Consider the following 24,314-nt stretch of genomic DNA (forward strand, 5'->3'; position numbering starts at 1 on the left):
AACAGAAACCCCACCTGGTATGAATAAATGTCCATTTATTACGTTAGGGCTGGAAAAAGACAAGGAAAACCCAACCTATTAAAGTCTTCCATCATAATAAACGAGACTTATTTGGTTACTGTGCCTTCTAACAATGACTGATGAAGTGGCACTGGCCTGGGTGACAGGAGAGGTACGGGAGGGGAGGGAGCTGCGGTCTGATTCAGCCAGCCACTTTGCAGTGTCCCATCCTATCAGCAGAGTGATAGATGCACAGCTTTAAACCTAATACAAAAATATTAACACTTTTGGACATTAGTCATCACTGTTATATCTCTACAATATAATCCTTTATACTGTACAGCTATAACATAAAAGGTGCAATTCCTTTTTCTTTAAAAAAATCACACACAGCACATGTTTTTATCATTTTATTTTTAAGTATAAACTTTTTTAAACACTTTACATAAATTAACTCCTCTGAGACTAATATTTGATGTACAGTAAATTGTAATTCATATAAAAATCCATAAACAACTTGTCTCACATAATTTACAAAAAAATCAGGGTTTCCTTTGCTTATCTGCAACAAGGATTCTACTTGCCATTTTCCCCCCAAGGCAAACCATGTTAGCATTGTAAAATCCATTATTAAATTCCCATGGTAGCATAAGTCACTTGTGCCAATGTCCTTTTAGAAAGCAGCACAGTTTAAAGCAGTTGGGTTGTCTATAAACAGTAATTTTTGCCCCACGTTTTAAAATTAACAGATATATACCACATCCTATGCAGTGAGAAAGAGAGAGAAAGAGAGAGAGAGAAAGAGAGAGACTACTTCTCTTAAGCAAAGGTCAACAATTCAGTAATATTTGGAAACACTGTATGGGTCTGTATCTTAATTAAATACAGTGCCTCAAAGGAACAGGACAGCCTGTTGCAAAATCTGTAGGCCTTTTTAATTTCTTTTTTCTTCTTCTTTAATACTTTTCAGTCCAACTTGAGTGCAGCGATATGCATATGTAAACATATTCTTTAAAGCAGATCACCTTTAAGGTCATTGAGAAAAAAAAAGTTTTGTCATTAGCAGTATCATTCTTCTGGAAGGCGCTCTTTTCGTTACAGAGTCTGTTTGGATTGTGCTACAGAAAAAATCTGAGCAAAGATGTAAGCTTAGGCTCAAGTAGTAATGCAGCAAAACAGTTTGGTCTCCTTTTTAGAAGACACTGGTACACAGTCTCTTTGGCAGCCTGAGCTAAGCCAGTGTGTTACCTTTTTCCTATCTCACTTTGTCTGAGGAACTGTATATTGTTAGCGCTGTCTGCTAATTCTGGATATTGCTCCACAGAGAGTACATAGTACCCATCATATCCTTGTACCTTTCCAGCACTTAGCAACTGCCTCTTTTCTCCTTCTGTCCACAACCTGGCGCCTTCCTCTCCATCTCTGACTCTCTGTTGTTCTCTGGCCCAGGCACTGGAAAGAGCTCTTTGCCTGGCTTGCTCCAGTATTCGGGCCTTTTCCTCATCAAGTGTCATGCCATAGCGGACGTGAAGTGCTAAAGCACCGTACTGCATTTCAACGTCAGCAAACCTACGAGTCCTGCCGTTTACCACAGTGGTGGATTGGGAAACAGTGACGTTGATGCCGTTCTCCAGGGCCTTCCGCCCACTTGTCAGCCTCAGTGTCCCAAGGTCACTCTCAGGGGAGGTGGTCTTGATAAAATAGTGTGTGTCCTTTCCCTCAACGGTGAAATGTAAGTTTTCTAGGTAGTAGGCGTTGTTCAGAACAGCTGCCACTTTTATGCAGTCCTCATTCGCAATGTTGAGCACGTTTGTTTGCACTTTGCCTTGATTGACAGCAAGCATCACTCCTTTCCCAATCAGAGACTTCACCGTAGCAAACCACAGCCATGACTTCTCTCCACTGGATTTCCGTCTGCTGACCTGCACTTCTGCCATCTTTCCCAGGGAAAGGAAAGCCTTTGCTTGTCTCGCCACTTGTTGTTGCACTCCAGAAATTGGCTGTAAACAAGAACAGACAGAAGTTTTACCAGCCATCTGTAGCCCTCTAGATGCCAAACAGCCAGGCTTTCTTGGTGTGCTGCCCGTGGACGACAACAGGATATGCCACAACTGACAGTGCCAAGGAGTTAATTAAATCTACATACTCTACATACTGCTTGTTCTGTTGAGTTACAAGACTATTTTGTTTCATAATGTTTAGTGCCTTTTCTCTTTGTCTTCCCAAGAACCTGCACAAAAATAAGATAAAACTTCAGAGGCTACTTACTGGGCTGCACACGACAGACCTTTGCAATACTAATACTAGTAAGAGCCATCTTACTACAGTGTCATCTCATCCTCTCAGCTGGTTCGACTACAATTCCTGTCTACCATGGGTTCATCCGAATTAAGGAGATTTTTGCTGAGTCAGGAGACAGAGTCTCTCAGGTATCTGCAGTCTAAGACCAAACTGCAGGGAGGCTCTCATAACCCCTCAAGTGGCTAAAGGAATAGGGGGGGATCAAACTGTAATCATTGATAGTCTTTACAGTAAAAGAGAAGGAAGCAAATGGTACAGAGCAAAGGGGTGCAATATTGGGGACTGATGCCCTTTCTTGCAAATAATTGCAGAAACTGATAAAAGGGGTTGTGTAAAAAAGCTGCAGCCAATTCAGTTGAGTGAGCTTCCATTTCACTCCAGGTATCAGCATGCTGCCTAAAAGATATGAGCAGCTTCTCTCCCCAGAACTTTAGAGGGGTGCAGTCCTGGGGTGTTCTTGTTGAAGTGGTAGGTGTGCTATAAAGGGGAGGAAATAAGAGGTGCAATTGTGAGGTGCAGAAGCACAAGGTGGAGAAGCTAGGATAGCAGAATCTGTTTAAAAAGTTTGCTTGACTGTTTAAGAGCTATGAGTGGCCCAGTATGCCAGATGGACTCTTGGTAAAGAGAGAGGGTAGCTGGGGATTGGGAGCTTACAGCAGAACTGCTGTGGTCAGCCAGAACAGCTAGAAGCGCAGGAGCAGCTAGCAGGAACGATGAGCTAGCACAGCTAGGTGGTGGAGCTAGGTTACGGGGCCAACTGTGATTGGGGTGAGACCTTACAGCTGTGCAGAACAGGCATATCTTATCTGTCTAACCCTGGGTCTTAACAGCTACAAGCTGTGAATGAGCTAGTATTGATGGAGGTGGGGAGTAGACAGCTAGCCTAGCAGTTGTCTCAGCAGGAAACGAGAGAAAGATTTAAATAGCTTTGGCTGCGCTTTTGAAAAAGAGTACTTGGTTTCTGTAGATGATCCAGTTTATCTTCCAATTGACCCCTTCTCCCCTTCAGTAGAAGTACTGTTTAACCCACTTGATTCATTGCTGACAAGTGAGGCAAAAGCCTGTTTAGTTTTCCCAAATTTCTGGGTTGGAGACCAACCAGGAGTCATTAACAGACGCCTACAACCTTAATTCAGTCTTGCTGCTAATCAAAACCTGGCAAAAGGTTTGCAAAGGCTTCTCTGCTCTGCCATGAAGGAGCCTTTCTGGAGGGGACAGTTCCTGAGGGAATTTTTAATTGACTTGGACTCTCAACTCGTCTTGAATGTGGCAGATTCCTGACTGCATTTGCTAACAAGTATGGATTTCAGCTGTTGTAAATCCTACATGAAAGGTATTGAGCACAAAAATATATTCTAGACAGCACACTCATCAGTGAGAGCAGCGAGATGCTATAGCAACTTCATAATGACAAAGTTTGTTTATTTTTAACATGGATCCTCAAAGCTCTGAAGCAAAACCTCAAAGCTCTGTAAAGCTCACTCACTCCAGAATGTTTCAAAATACTAAGTAGTTTGTGTATTTACTTCTGGCTCCTGGTTGCATTTGCTTGTTCAACAGTGAATATCATAGTCACAGCTTCTTCCTACCTGAGAATTTTGAATATCTATGTTCCTCCCACTTCTTTCTTTCTTGCTGTCATGTCACACGCCCCTGACACTTCTCACATTGTTGAGCTCTTTTGTGAGTATTTTTGACAACTAGCTGTCCGCTCTCATCTCTTTGACCAGACTGGTTCTTCTCCTGATGCACCTTTGCTGCTGTTAGTGGATAATTGCACTCTTTAGCCTTTGAGATCTAAATAAAAAACCTCCGATAGTTCTTCACAGCCATGCCTGATGACAGGTCTCTTATCTCCTGATACAACCACCTTGCCTGGAGTACTTGCAATGCCCCTCCTTCACTGCTTCTGCTGTTCATGGGAGACACTATTCTCATGCTGTGCTCTAAGGTCTTTCCCTGTTACTCAATTGCTGGCTATTAAAAATATATATAGCAGGTCACTTCATGCGTGCAAAATTAGCTTCCATACGGTCCCTTCTGATGGGCCACTCTTCTAATGATTTTTTGTCTAAATTAGGTTGTAAGGTTTTTTCAAGATCATATACTCATTTACATCTTGTAAATTTCTCTATTACGATTCTTGTTAAAAGAGTTTTGACTGCTCACAATGGGATTACCCATTTTACTGTCTCGTAACACTTCCTTCTTAACTGAGAATCATAGGATCTTTGAGGGCATAGGTCTTTGATCTTTGAGTAAGTTTGATTTGTAAATATGATTTTCTTAAATAGCAGATTTAGATTTTCACTTCCACATTTACTTCTTCCATCATTTAAAACTGTTGCAGGTTTTCAGGACTGAAGTTCATTTTTTTCCTCTCAAAGAACTTCATAAGCACCTGGAGTTCTGGTTTTATGTAATGTAATGGGTTTTACCTCAGGTAATTTCATTTTCAGTATTTTATCTTTATATATAAAATGTGGTTAATATTAAAGAGAAGTAAAATTGTAGTGGTGCCTGGCATGCATAATTTACATCACCTGTTCTTCTGTTTATTTCACAATCTATTTTTTACTACAGTGTTCAGTTTCTGCCTTCAGGGAGAGTGTTAGTACAAGTCTAATCTCTGTACTTTCTACTATGAAACTCAGGCATCTTTAAAAGTTCTTAAACTTCTTTTTGTTGATTATTGTCTTTCTGCATTTTTATTATTGCTGAAAGCAAACAAAAGCTTATTTAAAATGGTACCTAACTTAGCAAATCTGTAATTTCTTAAATTCTTTTGAAAGTAGAAATTAGAGGTTTGAAAAGCACTGTTCAGGTTTAATTTAGCAAGTAACCCTGTCAGGATTATCTGTGCCTAATAAGATCTGAATAGAAGAGAACATTCTGTCCTGTCCCATTTGTATGTTTAGCTTTGTTTCTTACTGGTATATCCTCCCATTGCTGGCTCTTCACAAGTTCATAAGAAGGTTCTGTTAAATCAAATTTCGGAACAGGGAAACCAGGAATGGCATTGTGCAGATGGAAGCCAAATGTCACCAGCCAGCTGTTAACATCTGAAAGAGAATTATTAAAAGAAAAGAGAAAATAATTAGAAGTGTTCTGTATTTTGCAATCATACCATTTTTACATGGAATAGTTTTTGGCATAGTTGATTTCGTTCCGTAACACAAAAATTATTCAGGAGTCTTCGTTTTGATATGGATGGATTTAGATTTGTGCTACAGCTAGAATAGCAAGCCTATGCAGTAAACTTGAAGTTCTAAACTTACAAGAAAACTTCTGTTCTATGGAAGAATGGCACTATGTTCATTTGAAAGGCATTGCAGGTTTCGGAAATTCTGAAGGCCTCAGTGACTTCCAGAACAACTATAGGAGCAATTAAAGTGAGATTTCCTTCTAATAAGCCTAAACTAATTAGGATTTCATGGTCAGGCTGAACACGCTCTATGTTGCACCTTCACCATCAATACTTTAAAACAAAGCGAAAAAAAAGTACTGCAGAGCATGTCCTGTCCTTTTGTTACCTATGTGTTATTGTAATGTCTTCCAACCACCCCTGAAATAACACCTATATGGTCAATTGCCTTTTAAATGTTTTGGCAGTTATTTTATGTTGATTCAAGAGAAATCTCCCCCTCTTCAGGATGAAGTTGGGCCAATGAAATTAAAAGCTAATGAAATGCATTACAGTTGCATCAGTAAGCAGACAGGATACCAAATTAGCATTAGATAACATTATTTATGATACTTTTTATGTTCTGTTAAAAATAAATAAATTAGAGATGCCAACAATTAATTAGTTAACAATTGTTGGGCAAGAATGGGTGCTCTGCCTTGTTTCTATCTTTCTACCCTATCTTTCACAAATACTAAGCTTAGCAGAAGTTGGCAGAGTGCTCCTTACTAAGTCTAGTAGTCTTCATTTAAGAAAACCCCAAATATGTGGAACAAGGAACCAATTTCTTCCAAATGTTAAAAGAATAAAAAAATATTTACCTTAAAATAATTTCTAACCTTTCCAGATGAATGATGCACCTTGTGAGGCTCTGCATCTGAAACTGCCAGTCAGCCAAATTACTCATTGTAATGATAACCTTATATGAGCAGTGTGTGTCTTATGTATTCCATACATCAAAGATGTTAAGAAAAGAACTAAAACTGTATTTTGAGGGCAATTTTTGAACCAAGTGCATCATTTTCAATGCCACAAAGAATCTGATTGCCACTGCATCCCCTACAGCACGTGCTGCTAAAAGAGGACAGATTCAAAGGTCTGTTATTATCCTTGCTCCCAGGCAGCCCATTAGCGACCCTGTTAATAGCCGCTGTTTGTTAAATTAATGTAAACCCACTTGATTCCCAGGATGCTTTTCTGAGTGGTAGTCTCACAACTTGTAAGTAAGTGGGGCTGAGCCCCTCCTGTAGTCTGGCACTGTCTGGGTAAAACATTTCGGATTATTTACATCTATTCAAATATGAAAATTCAAATGTATCTGAGCCATGCATTTTTCAGAAACTTATGGTGATGTGCCATCAGATTTTTTTGTATGTAGAATAATGGAAAACACTACACATCACTAACTCTAGGCCCACAAAAAGCATATACAGAATCACAGAATTTTCAGAGTTGGAAGGGACCTCTAGAGATCATCTAGTCCAACTCATCTCTAGAGACCTCTAGAGATCATCTAGTCCAAGTTCCTTAAGAACTCAGTTATACAAGAAATGGCACATTAGCAGCTTTCTGTTGCTGAAAGAGACATTCACACTCCTTTTTGTATATTCTACTCCTTCCCTGCTCCTGGCTGTGTACTCATTACTTTGTGCTGGCCCTGGAGCTTATTGGACTTCTGTTAGCCAAATTACATTAGTAGCCTTGCAAAAACCTAACCTGGAAAATACCAACCAGCTTCCAGTGAATATTTGCTGCCATGTTAATGAGTTAAACTGGTCACAAAAAGACCCCTCCTGCCCTTGCTACCTTACAGTCTCACTCCCTATTGTCTTTGGTCTTTTTGGTCCATGAGTACGCACTGTTTACTGCTCAGTAGCCCAGAGCCATGAAGAAGCCTGACTGTAACCCACATGTCAGAAGATTCCCATGAACAGCCTTGAGGGGTTCTTGCTCTTGTACTTCCTCAAGGTGTCTTATTTTTTTCATTATAAGAGCACTGGGTAATGTGTAACAGTATTGGAAGGAGAACCTAGGGCTCCTCTTTCCTCTCCCAGTGCACCGAGTTCTATAGCTGAGGCACCTTGTGTTTCAGTTCAGTCAGTGGGAGAGGAAGAGATGTACTCCAATGGTACTCCAAAATGTACTTTGGAAAACCCAACCCCTCTGTATACTGAGATGCTCTGAATTATCTTTTTGGGTCAACAGTCCAATATTAAAGCACCGTAAGGACTGTGTAGGGCACAAGGTTTACATTTACATTTACCTAAACCTAAAAGCTAATAATGGCCTGTGGATCTTAATCTCTTACACAGGTCCCTGCATCAACATCTAAACCTTAGATGAGATACTTTCAGGATCTCCCATTTGCTATTTCACTATTCCTGGTAAGTGTGTTTGCTGTAATTATTCTCATTGTTAAGTGCTTAATGCTTCCTCCTAAAGAACTTTTCCAAATAGGACATATTTAGGTACTTCACCAAAATTGTGAATTCCAGCCTAAATTGGATGTCTATAGGTCAAGCACACCTCAGCTAAAATCACTTTGTTGATCTGATTCTAAACGCGAAGTTTAGAACAATTTTTTGAACAATTATCTTCCCTGAGAGTTTCTTTACTAACCTTCCCTGGACAATATCCTCAGCCTGTAACCCAGAGAATCAGAACACAGAAAGGTAAATTTTTGAGCAAGTGGGAGACAGTCTTGCAATTAAGTAACCTTCTTTTACCTGTGATATAATCCTTCACATCGTGTATTTTACTGGCTGGGTTGTTATTTCTAAACATGTATAAATTAAAAGGAGCTGGATCCTTCCCAATTCTCTTCCAGATTTCAATATCAGGTGTTGTCCACCGGCCTGCCAGTATGTCATAATCTCTTTCTCCGAAGTGGACTAGCTTGGTCAGTGGGTCATATAAACCTCCGTGGAATCCTATTACCAGCTGGAAATCAAGGTTAGAGTCGAAATAGATCTCTCCATAAGCAGTGTATTGAATTTGTTTAAGCATGAGACCATTGCTACTGAAAACAGCCAGTGGTGTCCCTGTATTGTCTGATGCAATGTAAAACTCGTCTCCACTGCTAATTTCCATGGCAAAAAGGTGTCCTTGCAGATCGTAGTAAAGAGATGTGATTTCAGAACTTGAGTGGTTATATACATGAGTTATCCTGGTTGGGTAAGTAAGGTCTGCGTAAAAAAACTGGAGATGCTGTCCAAGGCTAGTTTTACTGGAAACTCGTCGTCCAAGTCCATCATAACGGTAAATCACTGTCCACCCACTGCCTTTGCTATAAACTCGAGTAAGAAGGCCCTTTGAACTGTATTCAAAGATTTCAGTACCCCTCTGACGCAGAAATCCATCTTCATCTAATCGGTACTGAACATCACCTAGTCGCGTTATTCTGTCTCTCAGGTCATAGCGAAGTGGTGTCAAACGGGCGCTGCTACTGGGGTTGAGCAAGTGGAGGTTGCCATTCAGGTCATAGTTGTATCGCCACATTATTTTTTCATTCAGATAAACAGTCTGGAGCTGACCATCTACATCGTATTCGTAAGCATATTTCGTGGTGTTGGCAAATGGCCCAATCTTAATTTCTCTTTTTGTCACTCGTCCCATGTTATCATACTGAATTGTAATCCAATACATTAATGACCGAAATATTTCATACTGAATTTCCTTGATGCGGCCATGTGCATCAAAGTGTTTTGTGTAGGTCATTACAGCTGTTGAAATAATCTGGTTAATATCGTAATATATAACTCCAAATTTTCCAAATTGTTCAACTTTGCCAGAGATATCATCAAACTGGTAGAGATCAATAGGCAATGGGGTTTCATTGATGACACCTTGCATGCTAGTCACTCTGAAGCTATTGTCATAGCTATAGTCAAATCGGGCATTTACCATTCCGTCTTCGCTAAAGCGGAAAATCTGTCTGTCAATCAGTGGGCCAATTTGCCTGTATCTAATGGTGCAGATAAAACCATCGCTTTGGAGGTTTACTGTTTTCAGGACTCCTGCTGTCTCATCATAAGTAAAACTAACTCTCGTACTGTCATATAAAATTTCTGAGAGCTTGGTCTGCCGTCTGTACTTGAATAATACTCTTCGGCTTGTCCCCAGGAAAGCAGTTTGAAGGAGCTGCCCTTCTTCGTTGTAGTCCATTATAACAGAAGCATTACTTTCTGGGGGGTTGTATATATTCCGGTAATAGCCAATGGAGCGGATAGTCTGCATGGTATGACGAGCAACACTGGGCATGGTGACAGCAGAAAGCCGATCCAACAAATCATATTCGAAGATATACTGCCGTTGGCTATGAAGCAGAAGAACCATTGACTGAAAATTAAGAACAGATTTTTACCATGTGACAAATGGTGGAGTAGCACCTCCCCCCCTCCCCCATACTGATACTATTTCTTCACAAAAATGTGACATTCCCACTTGAGAAAATTATCTCCTCTTTAATTGAGTTATTCTTGACCTTACATGTTGTTAACATCTCCCTGCCTAATTTACTTGGATGCTTAATTGTAAGGGGTTCTGTAATTAGTAGTTCCACATTCATAATTTGCTACTTGTTATGACTGTATCACTCTTTTATCAAGCACTCACAGCTAAACAGCAGATTGTCAATGGATTCAGATAAGTCATGTTTAATATGGGAAGAAGTAAAACTGTCTTAGAGCCATTAACTCACGAGGAGAACAACATATGGGAGATACAATTTCTTCCCTACAATTAGAGATGATTTTGAAGAATCTGAATAGCCTGAGATCCCTGAATACTGTGTTCTTGTTCTGTAAGCTTTTAAGACATAGGCAAAACAATTGTTTGATTATTTATATCAAAAGGAGCTACTTGGAATTAGGCTGATGTTTTTTTCTGATGTGTGGCTATTATGTAGCATAGGTCTTGATTAAATTATGTCTGCAATGACTAGTCAACAGTATTTACTGAGCAACAGCTTCAATAGAAATATATTTAAACCCCAGAAAGAAATGGATTCTCTTTTTGCATAGCAGGCATGAGATCTCACAAGGGGGATTTTCACAGATATTTCTAGAGGGAGAGCTATCATTCAGCAGTTGTTGTATATAATGAAAATTCCCGATCTTTTGCCTATCATTTATTTTGATGCTACAGCATATAGCAAGTACAAGTTGATAGCTAAAACTATTCAGAAGCAAGAGCTCTTCTCGGCAGTGAAAAAAAACAACAGTGAAGAATTTACAAACAAATTACTTTCAACTGAATTACACTGCAGAGATCTAGTCCCTGAACCTTATTTTAAGTGTTAAGATAAAAGGTAAATACAGATGCTTCTTGTTAGTCAGTGGCCTAAATAATTTAAAAAGACATCAATTCCTAGCAATTAGCTACAGCGTGATTACATATCTATTGTATAAAACATTCCCCTAGGAGTCACATGTTGATACTTAGAATAATTGAAATGTGCTTCTGCTACCTGTTTTTGCTTTGTATGCAGCAGTCAGATGCTGCAGAATTTCAGCCCTTTCAAAGCATTTTTTAAAACCCGAGTGTTCTTTACCTTTTCCAGATATGTGTAACTCCAAGTTTTCCCATCAGCAAACACTCTAGACACTATCCTTCCCTGTCCATCATACTCTATTTTTTCACTAGTCGTCCCTCGCTGTATGCTGCCTATTTGGCCTGTGGATGAGTAGGTAACATTGACAGCCATCAGCTTGCTGCTTGGTAACCATAGGGTGGGGTGCCCAGATGTGTCGTAGGCAATCCTCAGCAGAAATTTACGGTGGTCATCGTAGATCTTTTCTGTCTTTGTGGTTCGATCAAAGTCAACTGAAAGGAGGTTTCTGCCATTAACCTTTTTAAAGCAAACAAAATGACACAATAAATCATGCTGTTCAAACCCTAGCCACTTATTATTTCCACAAAGCTAGCTATTCTTTAAATACCATTTACAGTGATTGATTTGCTGTGTGTGTAAATTATTTTAGCAACTTCTTGATATAAATGCAAGGCACTACATTAGCATCTACTTTAGAAGGTCTCATTATATGAAGAGATGGTCCAGAATTTGTTGCAATGTGTTCTTTCTTGATGCTTAGTCAACTGTAAAGAAAATACTGAGAGATGTGCACTGAAAACTTCTGTAATAAATGGGGCCATTTCAGCAAACAAAATACTTCTTTTCTAGGCAGTCCAAAGTATATCTGCAGATTATTGTCAAAACTTGTTCCCAGCAACCGCTTGTCCGGTTCATAATAATCATGCTAAGAAAGAACTGAATCGTAATCCTCCACAGCAAGTAGTTTTCAAAACGGTAAATACAAAATTAAGATCCTCAAAAGCACGTTAAATCTTCAAATTAAGATTAAACGGGTTTTAGAACATAGGCTTTCCCCTTCTGAATCAAATGGAAGTTGAACTTGGTATACCATCCACAGCTGCAATATGTTTTCTAGGCTGACGTCTTTCACCTAGTTAACTGACCACTGAAAGCCATAAATGACTGGAAGACTATTCAACCAGTGAAAAACAGTTATCAATGCTTTGAAGTTTATAACTGTTTTAATTTGAAATTAAAGCCTTAGCTTAGATACATTTATGTTGAAAACTATATTATTTATATATGTAAACTATAGTGGTGGATAGTGATTTCTATGCAATACTTTTACATTGAAGTCCTGTCATCTCCCCACCTCCCCCGGCTTTAGTGTTCTAAATATCCTAACTTTCAGTGTCATTGAATCAGCTCTCATTTTTGTATTTATGAAAAGAAAATGTCTGGTTTTCTTTTCCCACACGGCTATCTTCGCAGTTCTCTGTTCCCCCTCTGCACTGAACTTTTTTTTAGTGTTCTCAAACAGGCCTCTAGCATTTCTTCGTTCATCTGTAAACCGTTTCTGTATATGCTGTGCCGTTTTAAAGCTATTCCAGGTGAGGGTGAAACACTGATAACTGAGACTTTTCAACACTGTATTTTGCTAACATATGGGAAGTAGGGGACAAATGGACATACAGCTATGTGTATTAAGATTTTTTTTAAAAGTTCCTTTTCAAGTACTTGATGCATATGCTACAAAGAGGTGAAAAAGATGGCTAAATAACATTCAGAAAAGAACAAGAAAATGGATATCCTGACCAAAGAAATGAGTGGAGGATCTTTGCATTTTTCAGGGCTGCATGTTCAAAAATCCCTATATCATGGACGTTGGTACTTATACCCTGAGGCTGGTAAGCTTCGAAAAGAGCAAAATAAATTAGACCCTTTGTTATTGGCAAAAAAAGTATTAAAGTGCTGGTGATGGGTCATAGGCAAATGTGAAAAAAAGTCCTGCAAATGCTCAGTTTTGCTTATATTGGTCGGTCTTGTCTGTCTATCTATTTAAACTACCTTTGTCTTTTTCAATATGAAATCACTGGCATGAGAACAGTCTGCACGATCAATTTCAGAACAAAAATCATGTTTTCATGTACATTTTCTAAATAAGGAACACAAAGTTGAGCAGATGCAGAATAGCTACTTCATATATTTAATGAGCCAGCAATTATTATTTAAATTAACACTATAAGACTGATTCTAGAAGTAGGTTAAACTTAACTATGAAGCATTCCCATTCACTTCCTTTTTGATTTTTTTTTGACTTTTTCATTTTCAGGTAGCTTTTGTTTAAATTTTCCAACATGTAATACTCAATCATTTGCCTAAATTCACTCTTGAATCTTGTTTATCTCTGGCTTTTATTTCCCAGCCTCTCCCACACATGCCTGCACTCATCTCTGTGCCTCACTGCCTGTTTTGCTTCTCTGACATTTTTTCCCCTCCCTTTCTCTCCATCTTTCCTTCCTTATTTTACATTTAATTATGATTTTAATTAATTTTCTTGTCTACCTCTCGGGCTTAAGACACTGAAGTGAGAATGGGCACTTCTGATTTTTGAATTGGCAAAGAGGGAAGCATGGTTTTATGGTTAAGGCAGATGTCCAAACAATTGTGGTTAATTTCTTGGCTAAGCACATCCTTCTGGTATAAATTGCAGCAAAGTACTTAATCTGGATGTCTCACTGCCTTATCTGCTACATGGGATAATAACATCCCTTTCCTTCTCACTTGCCATCTGTCTGGTCTGCGTAAGGGCAGGATAGAGGGAAAAGAAAGGAAACACCTCTTTCTCCAGCCAGATTCATGCTTCCAGATTCTGCTGACAGAGCTCTTGCTTTCAGAAGTGAACTTCTGGTGAAATTTTGGCTGTGCTTGTATAATCTGGTGATACAGATGGCAATTATAATAACAAGTTTTGGTGATATAGCTTCTTTCATTGGACAGCGTGGGGCTGGAATAACATATGTCAGCTAAAGTACTGCCTTCAACTGAAGCATTTCTTAACAACAGCTCTGCTACAGAAATGCTTTTATAGCAAAACTTGAACTTTTTTATTCTGCCTAAGACAGTCACACTCCAAATATATTTGAAACCTCTGGGTTTCATCATGATAAAAATATGTGGTAGGTTGACACAGCCTGGAGACCAGGTGCCCACCAAAGCTGCTTTATCACTCTCCTCCTCATCTGGACAGGGGAGAGAAAATATAACGAAAGGCTCGTAAAGGTCCAGCGACAAAACTAGCTTATTGAACAAATACAAAACAAGCCTGAACAGAAGTAAGATTGTCAGAAGATTGTTTAGTTAAGGGATGGTGACATAATTCCTAATTAATTTCCTTATAAAGACTACTAGTAGTGGGTAGAACTAATACAAGATAGAAACCCAAGAGAGTACCTCAGAGTGTACTTGGTAATGTTAGATACCGCATATATATAATGCAGTGAAAGTGTCATATATATGAGTACATTTACTGGCAATACATTTTGTCACTGTTTTTTGTCTACATTTGTCTTCTCTGCAGCAAAATGTTACTGACATATCTGTAGATGGAAATGATGAGCTCCCTAAGTTATTCCTGTTCTTCTTTCTGTTGTTTTCTTTCTCTACTTTCCTACATCCCCCCCACCCACCCCCAAGTGACATTTCTGTAATATCTTCCCATGTAAATCAGTTTCAAAAAATCTTCCTTTCTTTTTCTTTGCTGACAAGTTTCTTTACTTTTTTTTTTTCTGAGGCATTTTTTCTCTTATTAGCCCATCTCTACCTGCCCTATTTTTCCCATTTGTATATACTTTTAATTGCTACTATTTTATCTAAATCTATAATTTCCCACTTTCCCCTCCATCTTGTTAAATCTTTCCCTCTTCTCTGCTGCTTCTTTTTTCCTGTTGACTCTTCCAAGTTAAAGTTGCTCGTGACATGTTTTTTACCTCTTCTGCACTTAAATGCCAAAATTTTGCTTCACTTTTGAGAACTGGAGTTATGGGGATTTGTTTCACTGCCAAACCAAATACGATTGGTATGGTTATTTTATTTTCTCTTGGGCTTCTTTCACAAATGAATTGGCAGGTGTACTATCCCACCATGCTATGTAATGACATGCTTATGAACTAGAACCTCAAGGATGACGTCCAGAAGCATGGCTTCCTTTTCCTCTTCCTTATCATGTCATGTATAGACAGCTGCCATAGCTAGGTACAAGTACGTTGCTCTTAAGCAGCAGCTACTGTGCATAATCATTCTTCCTTCTTGGAAAAAATCCATTCTTCTTGCAGTGGTAGAAGAGAATATAAGGTGCATGACAGCATTCCCTCCTTTCTCGTCCCAAAGGAAGATATAAAATATTTTAAGATTTAAAATGGCATGTTACCTCTTAGAAGTCAAGTGGTCTGAAATGACTTACCTTCATTTGATATACTGCCTAGGCCTTATTTTAAAGAACTGAGTTCAGTTCTAATAGTAAGTCAGACCTCCGATGTGGTCTTGAAATGGTCTCCTGGCAACCCAATTTTAAATGCTTAATCTATGTTGTCTTTACCAAATGGCTGTCATAAATCATAGTTTGCTTCCTACTTATATTTCACTCACTACATAGGAAGAAGAAATGCCAACAAAATGGTAAAGACATATGTTAGAGGAATATTCCGTACACATGCACACACACTTAAACCCTTTCTAGCAGAAATAAATATTAGTACAATTTTTATTTAAAATAAAAAAGAAAGAAAATCCTAGGACTGTGCTAACTTATGGTAGAATAATTTAAAACAAGATTCAAAGTCAGGCATGTGAATTCAGTACCAAAACCAAAAACAGTGAAGGAAAGCAGAAAATTATTCTTTTATCTGGATTCATTTCAATGCATTCCAAGCTAAACCCAACAGTTTAAAGTCCACTGGAAAGAGCAATTAATAAGGAAAAATAGCCAATAAGTGAAGTAATAAAAGCAAGTACTTCAGCTCTACAGTAAGCTTGTCTAAAGTAGATATTCTGTGGTTGCTGGATATATAAATACATAATACAGGAATGTATTTACATTTCCTCACTTAATGAGAATGCAGTAGATACCACACACGCTTACGTGCTTACCCGAAGCTTTCGGCCAAACACGTTGACTTTTCCCTGGGCTTGCTCTTTCCGGAATCGCCATTCCACCAGGTTCTGCCCGTTCTCCCCCGGGAGGGTCATGTTTCTCTTTGCCACTGTTGGGTTGGCAGTGCCAGCCAACACGTGCGGCTCTGTCTGATAGTGTGAGTCCAGGCCGCTGGCGTACAGGATTCTCAGCGAGCCATCATAACCTATCTGGTAGCTATTTCTTAGCTGATCTGAAAAGGCAAAAAAGAGAAGCACAGGTTACCTACACAGTTTGAGAGTCTGCCTTTGTCCTGCACACTTTATGCAGTATGTGCATGTAACATCTTGACTTCACGTAACTGACCCAATGGTAATAAACACCCAGGGTGAGACTGGTTAAGAGTATCTGTACCACATGAGAGCACAAATGCCTTTGGGACCTATCTTCAAAGTCACTTCAACACTTAAGAAAATCCCACCCTCAGAGTATATTCTTTGGGCTGGCACAAAACACATTTGCTGCTGTTTCATTAGGCATTTTTGGCCTAATCCCAAGCATACTATGACTACTGACTTTGGCTAAAATGAGGCTGCTGGGATGTCACATGCTATTTTAAAGCTAAAATCTCACTTCACGCTATTTCTGCACCTATTTCCCTCTCTCCTTTCCAAGGTTCCCTTTTAATGCAAAGAAGGTATTCTGACTGCTTCCCATAGCTGTTCACAAAAGCTATTTGGTTGGAAAACATATGTAATTCTACTTTCATTGCAATTCCTTCTTTCTTTGAACAGTTCTTCCCAGATAGGTATAAAACCAGGTATGTATCGCCCCTTCCTCCAAACACTATGCCTCTAAAGTTTCCCTCTAATTCATCCAATTGGAGCTGCTTGTACCATAAGAAAACAGTTTTCAGGTCAGGTATTTGCTGAGAAATCTTTTGTTTACCGTACCTTGAACCATGGTATAGAAAGAATCAATTGATGATAAGTTGGAAGTGATGCTGACATCTTCCTCTCTGCTGGATGTCTCTATGTCCACTGTAATGGCTCTTTCCATCTCCCCGTGAAGGTTAGTGACAACTCCAGTTGGGAATGTAACATTTGTTAGACGGCCCTCGCTATCATAGCTAAAAAAATAGAAAAAAAAAAAAAGTCTGGAAATGATACATAGCAGGAACAAATTGTTTTCATTTACAAGTAAAATGAACAAAAATACCAGCTACTCATATTGTTAAGGCACGTTTGCTTTTTTGTGCATGGGATAGGCACAGCAAAGACTTCAAACGTGCTTTGAAGTAGTCAAAAGACTGCTTAACATACAGGAGCCTCAATGTGATAGCAAGAGCAAACAGATGGATCTTCAGCTCTGCATATTATTCTTTGAAGTGTGACCAGATCCTGCTGCACATCTAATTCACCATTTCAAAGGCAGCATATTTATTGGTGCTAAATTCCATAGCATTCTGTACTCACTCCCTATTATTGGACTAGATTTTGCTGTTATTGTAGGAATCCTCAAAATTTTTCATAAAAAGGGTATCTTAATAAGAGTGTCTCTTGGGCCTTTCCTATTCAATGATTATGCAGACCACCTGCCCTCCTGTTCCTGAGTGCTTAACATCCCTTGTATTATTAAAAGAAAGAATCTGGGGTAATATTTAATCTACTTAAGCTGCTTGTAGCTGGAAGTCAGAACAGCTAGCATATATAACTCGTTAACTGCCTGTGGATCATAGTTTGAGAACTGTGGCATGAGCCATGCAGGAGATGCTTTTTTTTCCTGGCTCTACTGACATTTCTTTAACCAACAGCTATATATCCATTTAATATGAATAGGCAGATACAATTTCTGTAACTGAAGCACACCTATGACATCTAAACCATGTCTTTTCCTATGCTGCATCAGGTATAGTCCATTGGTACAAGACCCGAGACTATGCTCACACCCAAACACGCGTTGTGGTCACAGTATAGAGAGCTAACGCATTATGTGAGCTTCGGGTCCTAAAAATGCCTTTAAGGTTAGCTCTTCCAGTACTATAGCCTGGATTAGTCAGCTTAGGTGTTCAGCTGAGGCTTCTCATTAGCAGTATATCTTCCTTGGATCTGAAATGGAAAGAAACGAGTATCCAAAGGGTGATTCAGCCCCCGTATGACCTGTTTGCCTCTCCCGTGACTGTGTAGTAGGAAGCTGAAGGAAGCTCTAGTCTCTTAAAGTAACTCAAACATGACCCTGCAGGTCTTCATAGTGTGCTAGACATTTCATGCTTACAGTTATCATCAAAATTGCTCCTTCTGGGAAAGAAATGCAAAACCCAAAAAAACCCCCAAAATAAAAAAACAACCAAAAAAGCGCCAAGCATATCACTGAGGCTACAGAAACTCTTTTTCTTAAATTGAGAGAATTAATTCCAGTTTTAACTCCCAACATGCTAACTTTCTCTGAACAGCATGAGAGCATGAGTACTGCACAGCATTGCTGTAACTGAAAGGATTAGGTTAAGAAATGTTTTTTTCCAGTTTGCTTACTCTGTAGATTTGACAGCTTTTTGCATACAGTCATTTCCATCCTTTTAACACAGTTGATTTCCTTTGTTTATATGAGAATTTCACTTAGCAACAGGAAAAAGAAAAGAATGTTTAAAAATAAAAAACCATACTGCAAGCCAGGGAAATCAAGTGGGGAAACTTATTTTTTGAAGTTAAGTACATTTCAAGATAATGGGGTTTCTTCCAGTGTGTTTCTAGCCCTAATTTTGGCTCTTTTTCACATACTGGACTGGCAAGATGAGATACTACATTTATGCGGGAGACCAAAACAAACATACCAAAGTTCCTTGTGCATGAATGTGACTGCTCGCCTATTCATGACCTTCCGTCTCATTCCTCAGTTCCATAAACTTACTTTCTTTTCATGCACAACTTCCCTTTTCAACTCCCAGGGGAATGTGTATTGTCCAATTAGTGTCCTCTTCTATTTTCTGCTTTATGTTTGAAAATGCTATCAAATTATTTTGTTGGGAATTACTTGCATCCTTTGATTCCTGTAGCCAAGTACTGGTCTTTATTTCAAACAATGCTTGCTAAAGCCGCAGAAGGTAAGATTTCCCCATAAGAAGAACTTTTCAACCTCTGAATCACGATATTTGTGAGAAATTAATTATATTTCTGAGTATACCACTTGAGTTGGAAAATGCTACACATCAGTAGTATTCAGTGGAGTGTGTTGCTTCACTGCAGTATGCAGCGCTAAACTTCACTTTTCTTGTTTTATGCATCCTTGCTTCTGCATTTGTAGTTTTTGACTCTGTGCCTGTAGTTCCTGAACTGGTCTCTTCTTTTGCAAATACATGGAAGCACATCATGAGCCTGAGATAAGCAGCTAGTATTATTACAGTGGGGGAGAGTTCAAAGATCAGCAGAAAATCATGCTACACATTCATGTCCTTAAAAACACAACTTTAAAGCTGAAAGAACCTTAAAAGTCATGATTGCTTGGTTCAGGCATCCTACTGCAAGAAGAAAATGTGACTGAGATGTGAAAGGTAAGAATAGGATTTCTGATACTTTTATAGCCAGGAACAAAAGGAAAGAAATGAAATCGGTCTTTGTACAATTTACTACATATTCTATCTTATGATGGATTGTAATGTGTGTCCTTCATTTTGTTCACAGCACATTGAATACTAAACTTACTTTATACCTGATATCTTTTTGTCCACAATGAAAGCCTTATCAATGCTCAGCATAGCAACATCACTTATACCTTTGGGCATTCCTCTGCCATTTTTCTTATTACATCCAAACATCCTTGCATTCTGCTGCCAAGGTGAATTTATTCATCCAAGATTGTCAGTTTTAGACTGAGAGATTTCTTTTATCTGCCTAGTGTTCTAATATTGAAATTGCCCTAAAAGGAATGAGATCTAAAGTCTAGAGGGTGAACGACTATATTTGGCATTTCACAGCCTCTTTGATCTTTTCATCCAAACACAAGCTCAGGCACACGTGTTTCCGCGGAGCCCTCTGATCTTTCTCCTGTGCCAGGCTCCACAGCAAAGCCATTCAACCAACCTCTTCAGTTCCTCAAGAGCAACTCACACGTAAACTTTTCAAGAATCTAAAATGGAAACTTGCTCACTGGGTGTGACTTCATGTGCATTAATCCCATCAACTCATTTCCATTCACATTAATCTAACGATCTTCATATTTGGTCAGTAACTACAGAAGACAGCAGCAGGGACAGCTGCCACCGCCGCTAGCTGAAGTTCCCCTTAGATCAAATTCTTTTTCTTCTTTAGGATGATCTGCCACTGCCAGATAGTTTTACCCTTCTTCAGTGAGAATTTCTCAGAGATAATGATTATCAGCTTCCCAGATTCTTGACCTTTTGCTCTTCACCTGCTGGAAGTCTCTCTTCCATTGTTCATCTCCTTTAGTTTTAATTACATTCCTTCCCAGACCATTTTCTGTTCTAGTCTATGTAGGACACTTCACTTTGCAGTGATAACTTCCTGGTAAGCCTTGTCACAGATGGAAATGCCCTACTTTCTTTATTTCTGGCTTGTTTCTCATGTGCATTGTATCTTACTTTGGAGCACATTTAGCTCAACCCCAACCTGCAGAGCATTATTAATGTTTTATATTGGAAGTTACTTCAACATAAAATCCGGAGCTGTGGAAATGAAGTGTATAGTAAAGGTTGCTGCTAAAGCCAATTGTGAAGTTATGACTGATAGTGTTTTTCCACAGACCTCTGCAGCACACTCCCTTAGCAAAAGAAATTCTGTAATTTTTTTTTTTGCTATTGTAAACATGTCAGGTTGAAGAGCAAGGCACACCCGTTCCTGCACATTTCAGATAACAAGACACACAGTGCAAATGCGAATTATGTATTTCTTTAAAGACTGGTTACAGATTATACTATTAGTTGGGATACTGTCATAGAGAAATGAGGCATGAATGCATTTCATAATATAGACATGTATAATTTTGACAGTAAAATGAAAAGTACTGTTACATTCTCACTCAACACACATCAGGCATTTCCTCTGTGCATCTTAAAGTATCGAGTGGCTAAAATGATAGAACATTACCCTACTTGTTTCAAACTATTTGTCAGAAGCCTTATATACCAAGGTGCTGCTTCTTGGCAGGTGAGAACAGAGGGGTCAAAGTTGACTTTCAGAGGCGCAGCATGCTCTTGGTTTAGGCGTGTACTCACCACACTGACACATGCTGAAAAATCTGTCCTAACATGGCAATGAGATATCTTCTCCTTCAGCTTATGAGGACATTAAGGTCTTATTAACATTGAGGACGGTTGCCTTTAACATTAAAGACTGTCGGTTTGCAAATACGTTCTTGCACTTGTATTCAGCCTCCCAAACCGTGAATTCATAGTTAGAAAGCTACAGTAAAGAGAAGCCACCTCGACAGGGCATCACGGCACTGCTAAACCAGTAACACAATAGTTATCTTGCTGATCAAAAGGAAGCAAACCCATAGTTTCTATTTCATCACTTTTATTATCATTTCATCACCCGTCCTCCACAGGTTTAAAACATGGCACGGCAGCTTACTGGGAGCTCTATTTCTGACCATCTTTAACCATTATGTGGGTTTCTGAAAGTGGGGAAAAGGCTCTCAACTTCAACATAATGAAATTTGTTATTTTTTCCCCCTTTACTCCATTTCTGAGTTGCTTTCCTCCTTTTGATATGCATATTTGCTCTTTATTTGTCTAAAGAGTGACTGACTGAGCCTGCTAAGAATGAAAAAAGTGAAAAAAATCCACAGATGCGTGGACTGACAAATGATTTCTCCTTTTGGGGGGGGGGGGGGGCATTTCTTCTTTAGTCTTATTGTAATACACACTTCAGTGGATCCATAACTACTCATTTACAACCTGCCTTTTTAAAAATAGTATTAATTGAAATACCTTATGTATATTTTCCTTTATTTCCACACAGTGTATTTGACATCTTAAAAGGTTTGGCATGTCGCTTGTGAATTCACAGTATAAATATATCAGGAAACCCAAAATATTAAACTGTAACTTCCTTTTGAGGTACAACAGATGATAGATTTTTTTTTTTTAAAGTGGAACCATAAACAATAAGGTAGCTGTATGTCTGGGTAATATTGTTTTGTTTTGCTTAACAAGAAGGAAGCAAATGTGTCGTAAATGACAATTTGATGTATGTTAGTAGGCTTGTAAATTACAAGTGAATTGATTTTCTTTTTTTAAACTTGATTATTGTCTATGAAGGGTAGCATTTTTCCTTTGTTCTTATAGGGAATATTGTTAAGCATGAGAAGAAAATTCAACATTATTTCCAGTCGTACAGAATTTTAAATATATGAATAAAAAAAAGCTTCCTTCCCATCTTTTCCTTTTCCTTCCTGCTCTACTGCTTTTCCTTTTCCCTCTCCCTCTTCTTTTGCCTTTTCCTTCTCCTTTCTGCTGTGCGTAGCTCAGAGAAAAGAGTGGATAAACAGGAATTACAGAAAACAGGTCCAGGAATGATTCTAGGAAGTATCTAAAGTAAACTGAAGCCCAAAGTCCAATTCTGGACAGGAAATTATCTGTTTGTCTACCTGGATTTTTAATGGAATATGGGCAGAAAATGCAAACTCACCAAAACATAAAGGCTGGAAGGGCATGAAAGGTAAATTTCTCTGGCCTGCTCAACCAAGTGTCAGATAACTCAAGCTTAAATTCGAGCACCTGGTCTGCTTTTCCTGTCCCTTTATCTTATGGCTGCCTTCCATGGAGAAAGGGTCTTTATCCTGTTTCCTTCTGGGAAGGTCTTATGCAACTGTTCATACAACTGGTTAAATAATTCAGGTAACGCTGTTTTGTCTTAGCAATGGGGTCAGGATGAATTTTTCAGCCCAGGTTTAATGAAGAAATTTCCTCAGCTTGAAAGCGATTGACAATTTCTCTTTTCACCTTCTCCTGCTATAACTGCAGCTTTTGAGGCTTTTTTTTGTGAGTGTCTATTTTGTCATAACGTTAAAAGGGTAGTTTTCAGTCTTTTTTTGTAAACTGGCATTCAGCACACTAGACATGTGAACAATTCACCTAAATAGGCCATTCTTGACAGCCATAACTCATCTGCAAAACAACAGGCACACTCTAAACGAAAATCACTGCAGAAAATATGTTTGTTGGAAAGGGAGCTCAAAGAGATGAATCAACACCTTCACTCGCGATAGCTCGCTCACTTCCGTACAGAGTTTTTGATGCTCATTTTCTACTTCACACAACCAGGCAAACAAGCGCCAGCTCTGTGCTTGTGCTGCAGTATGACTGACCACCTTCACAGCCTAATCCAAAATGACTTTCAGAGACAGGTATTTAGGGGGAGCGGTGCTTTGCAATGAAAGAAGCAATACATGACTTTATCATGCTGGGTTGCTTCTTTACTTTTTTTTTTTTTGCCAGACGACTGCCAAACTTTTCACTCATTGCTGTACGGTGTTGCAATCCTCCCACACTGTGCTGTTTGCTGCGATAAGCACCTGCCATGTATATTCTCAGAAGGCTTAACAAACTCAGGAACTCTTTCCTCACTCATGTTTCTGACATCCATCTTACATGCACAAGAACCTGCACAAATCAATGGTGTTAATGATGATGGTGCTCTCTGACAAGCAGGAAGGACAATTCCAGTGTATGTGCAAGGGGGAAGGGGTGCACGGGGAGCAGCGGGATGGAGGCAGTGTGGCTGAAGCGAGAGGTGTTACCTGGGGATGGAACAGGTTCTCAGGGCTGGGGGTGCCCCTCAGCACCACGTACCCTTACGAACTGAGTGAAGTCAATTCAAGACCAATTGAATGGGGCTTCTCCTGATGAAGCTAAGCCTAAATTACAGTGGCCAGGCTTTTATCTACAAGACCTCAACGCTCATGCCCTGCTTTTCAACTTCCCTCTAATGGGAATTCACTGCCCCCGAGCCCCGTGGGGCCTGCAGGGGCCGGACTCTGGTTTTTGCCGGGGTGTGCTGAGCCAGGTCCTGCCCCGCAGCAGCTTCCTGCGCACAGTGTCTTTAATCTCAGGGCTCCCTGGGGCTGCTGGTTTGTTTCTGTGTCACTTCCCCCCTGCCTTCTTAGCTCATCTATTACTGTACAAATAAACTGTGTGCCTTGTCGATGTAAATACCGGAGTGTGGCCTTTCAAATAGAAGAAATGTTGTTGTATATATAGTTTGTATGACAGATCGTCCCTTGCTGTAAGGTCTGCTTACACTATCGAAGCTGAGTGCATAGGCCTTTATGGTCTCTTTGGCCAGACATTTTGTTCATAGAATAAACTGTAGTGTTGCTTTTTCCTCTTAATTCTTCTTTTTTTTTTTTTTTTTTCCTTCATTTTGGAA

The 24,314-nt window shown here is 39.2% G+C and overlaps 1 protein-coding gene across 1 annotated transcript in view; it reads right to left on the minus strand.

The window, feature by feature from the left end:
• Positions 1 to 384: 384 nt before the first annotated feature.
• TENM3 (teneurin transmembrane protein 3) overlaps positions 385 to 24,314 on the minus strand; it is a 127,862-nt gene continuing 103,932 nt past the window's right edge. The window contains exons 19-24 of the mRNA XM_082481979.1: positions 16,884 to 17,059; positions 15,948 to 16,183; positions 11,037 to 11,333; positions 8,212 to 9,823; positions 5,233 to 5,363; positions 385 to 2,000 (exon numbers count right to left, since the gene is read on the minus strand). Of these exons, the coding sequence (XP_082338105.1) occupies positions 1,245 to 2,000; positions 5,233 to 5,363; positions 8,212 to 9,823; positions 11,037 to 11,333; positions 15,948 to 16,183; positions 16,884 to 17,059 (3,208 nt within the window). The 3' untranslated portion in view covers positions 385 to 1,244. The remainder of the gene's footprint in view (positions 2,001 to 5,232; positions 5,364 to 8,211; positions 9,824 to 11,036; positions 11,334 to 15,947; positions 16,184 to 16,883; positions 17,060 to 24,314) is intronic.

Source organism: Vanellus vanellus (genome assembly GCF_965231255.1).
Source record: "Vanellus vanellus genome assembly, chromosome: 4".
In the NCBI taxonomy this organism is placed as follows: Eukaryota; Metazoa; Chordata; class Aves; order Charadriiformes; family Charadriidae; genus Vanellus; species Vanellus vanellus.